The 5,719-nt window shown below is 36.4% G+C and overlaps 1 protein-coding gene across 2 annotated transcripts; it reads right to left on the minus strand.

The window, feature by feature from the left end:
• Nucleotides 1-1,974: 1,974 nt before the first annotated feature.
• Nucleotides 1,975-5,411, minus strand: LOC131166424 (riboflavin biosynthesis protein PYRD, chloroplastic). 2 transcript variants are annotated; one of them, XM_058124960.1, is made up of 4 exons: nt 4,898-5,309; nt 4,359-4,671; nt 3,307-3,605; nt 1,975-3,037 (listed from the first exon to the last, which is right to left on the minus strand). In XM_058124960.1, the coding sequence occupies exons 2-4, from the start codon at nt 4,494-4,496 to the stop codon at nt 2,428-2,430; spliced, it is 1,047 nt and encodes a 348-aa protein (XP_057980943.1). In that variant the 5' UTR covers nt 4,497-4,671; nt 4,898-5,309; the 3' UTR covers nt 1,975-2,427. The 2 variants fall into 2 exon arrangements, with proteins under 2 accessions (XP_057980943.1, XP_057980942.1); XM_058124959.1 differs by having other exon boundaries at nt 4,359-5,411.
• Nucleotides 5,412-5,719: the final 308 nt, after the last annotated feature.

A 5,719-nucleotide genomic window follows, 5' to 3' on the forward strand; every position in this document is an offset into this window, starting at 1 on the left:
TTTATACACTAAACTAGATACAAAAGAAGGAGAAAAGACATTTATAGACTTGCTAGAACTAGAAAGAAAATGCAAAGAATTAGGTGATGCAAAATGTATAAAAGACAAAAATTATAATGTCTTAATTAGAGAAGAAGACATAAAAGAGAGGTGACGGAGATACTTTGATAAGTTAGTTTAATGAAATCCAAAATGAATGATTGAACTTGGAGGTGACAACTGAAGAGAAGATTAAAAATAAGAGATTTATTCACAAAATTAGAGTCCTTGAAGTTAAGATGACATTAAAAAAGATGAAAAGTAGGAAATCTATAGGACCAGATAAAATATCAATTGAAATCTAGAAATGTTTAGTGGATAAAGGAATTATTTGGTTAACTAATCTATTCAATAGTAGTATAAAAACCAAGAAAATCCCAGAAGAATGGAGGAAAAGTACGTTGATACCTTTGCATAAAAACAAGGGCGATATTCAAAATTGTACTAACTATCGTAGAATTAAGATTAAGGGTCATACGATGAAATTACGGGAAAGGATAATTGAACATAGAATAAGATTAGAAACGAAGATTTCAGAAAATCAATTTGGTTTTATGCACGAGAGATCAACAATAGAAGCTATTTATCTTTTAAAAAGTTTAATGGAAGAGTTTAGGAAAAAATAGAAGGGCTTGCATATGATTTTTATTGGCCTAGAGAAAGCTTATAATATAGTACCTAAAGAAGTACTTTGGTGGGTAATAGAAAAGAAGGCAGTTTGCAGTACATATACGGAGGTAATTAAGGATATGCATGATAGAGTCATGACTAGCATTAGAACTGTAGGAGGAGATTCTAGAGAATTTCCAATCACAATAGGTGTTCATCAAGGTTTTACTTTGAATTCTTATATTTTTACTTGAGTAATTGATGAAATTACTAGAAATATCCAAAATGAAATCCCTTCGTGTATGTTGTTTGCAAATGATATCGTGTTGATTGATGATAGTAGGAGCTGAGTGGAGTCTAAGCTAGAACTTTGGAGAGCCACATTAAAGTCTAAAGGGTTTAGGATAAGTAGGAATAAGACAGATATATGAAATATAATTTTAGTAATGTAAAGAGTAGCAACAGAGAGAAGATTAAACTGAATAATCAAGAGATAAATTGCACTGATAGATTTAGATATCTTGGATCTATTATGCAAGGTGAAGGGGAAATTGATGAAGATGTAGTACATAGAATTAAGACAGTGGAAAAATGGAGGAGTGCGTCAGGTGTTTTGTATCATAGAATACCCTTAAAATTAAAAGGGAAGTTTTATAAGATGAGTATAAGGCCAACTATGCTTTATGGTTTAGAATGTTGGGTAACTAAGAAACAACATATACAAAAAACGAAAGTTGCTGAGATGCGTATGTTAAGGTGGATGAGTAGTTTAACATTAAAAGATAAAGTAAGAAATGAACATATACACAATAATTTAGGCATAGCACCGATTAGAAAAAAGATAAGGGAGAGGAGACTTAGATGGTTTGGGCATTTGAAACGCAGGGCTAGTAGAGCACCTATGAGGAGGAGTTAGTTACGGTTTCTGACATGAGAAAGGGTAGGGGTAGGTCAAAAATAACTTGAAATGAAATAATGAGGAAGGATTTAATAACTCTTAATTTAATGGAGGAAAATGCTCTAGATCAGGTGAATTGGAGGAAAATGATTCATGTAGCCGACCACACCCACCTAGTGGGACTTAAGGCTTCTTGTTGCCGTTGTTGTTTCTCTCTATTTTCTTTTCCTCTAATTATCTTCTGCAACCGATGTCCCAAATGGATTTCCTCAATGATTTCTTTTCCTTCCCCTCATAAATTCCAAGATCTAAACAGGGCTGTAATGTACATTATTTTATATTCCAATTAAATGACAGCAGAAAAAGCTAAAAAGAAGAAACAACTAGCAGCAGAATAGTAAAATTATTTAAATGAACAAACTTGAATATTGATTTTCAATGTAGCAAACAAATTGGCCTAGTGAAAGTTTATTATGTAATACAAAGGCAAGTTCAAAATACATTTTTCAACATGACCATCCACGCAGTCATGCAATGGGCATTTTACATTCACCATGTACAAACAGGTCAAACCATTATCAGTTCACAATTAGGAGAGTGCTTCCTCAAACTCATGAAAATTCTCAAGACAAAATTACCTTTTCCGAAAATACAGGGAAAAGAAAAAGCTCAAAGCAGATGGCTATTCCATCATTTCATCGCAAGAAAACAAAGGAAACATAAGTTATGGTCACGATCTCCCACTTGGTACCCTTCTCCTCTCCTTGCAAGCCGAAAATAATGTTAGATATCTCGATGGCCTTGAACAGCTGAAAACTCACAGCTCAAACCATAATATGTTTTAATAGAAATTTTGTCACAACGTTTCTGTTTTAGTTGCATCAAAAGTATCCCTCAAGAACAATGCTCTGCCCAAAAGTTTTTGATTGTAACTGTTTTACTTTTATCCTTCTTCCCAGATTCTCAAGTGCCAAAAATGAACTTCCACCTACACTATCATCCCAAAGTGGCAAGACTTCCATAACAACTTTTTGTAACAGATTTTGCTCAATACCCTCTTTAAGAAGCTTTTCCAAATTGCCAAAATTCCCCCTTAAATCTAGCAAAACACTACACAGTCCAAGCCGCTTACAGTGTTCCAGAATTGCATTCAAATTTATCCGATCTAAAATAACTGTTTCAACACCCCCTTCAGTTGTTTCTGGATCCACAGCAATATCTTTATCTGTGAATACAATCAACTTAGAAGTAGCCTCTCTTATGAGAGCAGGGATTTGGACAGGGGAACTAGAATTTCTTGATATTAATATTTGAAAAGGCTGATTGGCTCCAGGTTCTTTGGATGCAGGAAATGAAAATGTCTCTGTATAGGATGTAGGAGAAACAATAATTGCATCATACTCCTTTAGTAATTGTGAGTAGTATCCACCAGCCTCAGCAACTCCTTCCCCAAGCTGGTCTAGAAAGTGGCCATTAACTGACAGCGAGTATCTGCAGGTCAGCAAGAGACACTTGAGGAGAATTCTTTATAGTGTAGTTTCCTGAGAATAGAAGTTGATCTCTACCTACTTTGCAAGTGAATTTAAAGCCAGACTATAACAAAGAGAGAAATGAGTAGTATGGAAAATTTAAGCAAACCATATAACAATCAATGACTCATAAAAACAAAAAGAAAAAAGTAACACTCTTAACCAACTCCACACACCAATGTGGTCCATGGGTTGCCTTCTTCCTACAATAAAAAGAATATGATCAGTTACCTCAGTGTCACAAACGGCTTCCCTGTGAACATTTGATGGATATAGGCCTCGTTAAGTTTCTTGCACAATTCTTCCTCAACACCCACAGTCACATCAACTCCTGCACCTCTCAGCCTATCCAATCCCGTTGAGGCCACAATTGGGTTTGGATCCACCATCCCAATCACCACCTTTTTCACTTTGGCCTTAATCAATGCTTCAGTGCAGGGCGGAGTTCTCCCATAATGATTACATGGTTCCAAGCTAACATATGCCGTTGCATTCTCGGCCAATTCTCCAGCATTTCTCAAAGCAAAAACCTGCATATCCGAGACATCAGACATTAGCATGATGGAATTCCTTTTGACTTACAAATCATAAATAGGTTAAGTGTTTGCTCCCAATATAAAAAAGCACTTAAGTGTTAAGCAAACAGTTACTAAAAATAAAAATTCTACAAGACGCAATTTGTACTGATAGACAAAATGCTCATGGTACTATTATGCAACCCTTTTACGGAGATGAATTAAACTATAAAGAATTCATATTGTGAACTAGTTCTCTCTTCTTCATTTTTTGTCTTTTCATATGATCCCTGTAATTGGTTGTTAAAAAATGTGGGAAAATTAGAATAATAGAAGTGTTTTATGGCTTATAAAATCATACATAAGTTAACTAACTGTTAGCTCCTAAAATGGAAGGGGCTTTGAACATATTAAGCACGAATGTGTCATTTTTCCCACAAGACACAATTTGAACGGATGGAGAAAACAAAATGTTTCTAAACACTACATTACTTACAGAAATTTATGGGGAAAAATTTAAACTGAACAGAGTCTTTAAAGTGGGAGTAAAGAAAAGATTGACAGAGACAATAAATTAAAATCTTTAATCTGAGATCACCCATAAAAAAAAAGAAAAAAACTCTCCACCTGAAGACAGCAAGCGCGAATTTTAAGTTCAGCGGAAACCATAGGACCATAAAACATGCAGTCTTCAATCGAAATCCTTCCACTCATTTTCTCAGCAACCAAACAAAACCAAAATTTCAAAAAGGACAAAGATGGAGTTACCTCCGCATGTGGCTGCCCAGCTTTTGGGTGAAACCCTTCACCGACAACCTTGCCGTCTCTCACGATGACGCAACCCACCAAGGGATTGGGGCTCGTATACCCAATTGCCTTCCTTGCAAGCTCCACGCACCTCCTCATATAGAACCCATTGTCTTTTTTGTGCAAACCCACTTCGCATCTGACACCTATCCAACCACCATGGCTTCTTAAAGCAGTGCGCGATTTAGTTATCCTCTTGAGCGATGTGCTACATCCAGACTTTACACTCGAGTTGAAATCAAGTCCAGAGTATTGATGGGTTGGTGAGAAAGGGCTGAAAATTTGGGCGGAAGCTGAGAACATTAGAAGACCGGCAGTGTGGTTTGCAACTGGAATTGACAGAAGACTCATTTTTCCGGGAGTTGGACGGAAACCCAGATTGCGAAATGGTGAAATATGAAACCGTCCCTTCCGGAAATTGAATTTGAGCCTAAAATTTCTCAGAAGAATTATGAAATGCACATATGAAGCCTGCTACCACGGAAGACAAAACATCTGACCTTCTTTTGACGATACTGCCTGAAATTAGCCGGCTTTCAATACGGGAAATAAAATTATATATATATAAGCGTGGATGTTACTCGAGTGGACGTTACGTCGAAGAGGAAACAGTTGATGTATCGAACGTGGGCAGCTCCCAGCAGCCGGTCAACAAGTCGCTATGGCTCAGTCGTGAGAACTGAAACTCGTACCTCGCGATCTTCCCACAAGTCGCGTATGTAGCAGTGCCGGAGGTTTAGCCAGAAATACCACAGCGAACTTGCTTTTCGTGGTCCTCCTCAAAGCCGCGTTGCCGGCGGTGCCAAAGACCCGCCCGTCCGCCGTTCCCTTACTGCATAACAGGGTCTTCAGAACATCACACTAAAAACCAATGATTTCAAGAAGAGCTGAGTGTGTGCGTGTGTGCGTGTGAGAGAGAGCGAGAGAGAGAGAGAGAGTGTGTGTGTCATTCCCTAATTGGTTTTTGTTTTTTTTTTTAGTTTGGATGTATTCTGCCTTATCTACCAATCCAGCACTGACACAACACTGAATTTTTTTTCTTTATCAACTTTTTTGTTTTTTGTTCTGAGTTTTTCCCGTATTTAGTTGTAATTTATTTAAAAATATTTATGAAAATTTTGAAAGGACTTTATTTCTCCATTTGATTTGATTTGACTTGTCCTAAAAAAATGCTGACCAACATTTTTTGCATGCCTCCTGTAACGTCTAATAATTTAAAAAAATAATTTTAATTTTTAATTTCTAAATCGTTTTATTGCTTTCAAACACAATGAGTGTGTTCCAAAACTTGAAAAATGAGTAATTTCATTATATTTTAACGT

This window comes from Malania oleifera, chromosome 10 (assembly GCF_029873635.1).
Source record: "Malania oleifera isolate guangnan ecotype guangnan chromosome 10, ASM2987363v1, whole genome shotgun sequence".
NCBI lineage: Eukaryota > Viridiplantae > Streptophyta > Magnoliopsida > Santalales > Ximeniaceae > Malania > Malania oleifera.

Bases quoted from the DNA above. Each gene is read 5' to 3' on its own strand.
- LOC131166424 (XM_058124959.1), bottom strand. From the start codon at position 4,748: ATGAGTCTTCTGTCAATTCCAGTTGCAAACCACACTGCCGGTCTTCTA. The intron at 3,606-4,358 runs GTAACTCCATCT...TCGGATATGCAG, and splicing joins CTGGGCAGCCACATGCGGAG to GTTTTTGCTTTGAGAAATGC. The intron at 3,038-3,306 runs GTAACTGATCAT...GCTGACCTGCAG, and splicing joins AAGCCGTTTGTGACACTGAG to ATACTCGCTGTCAGTTAATG.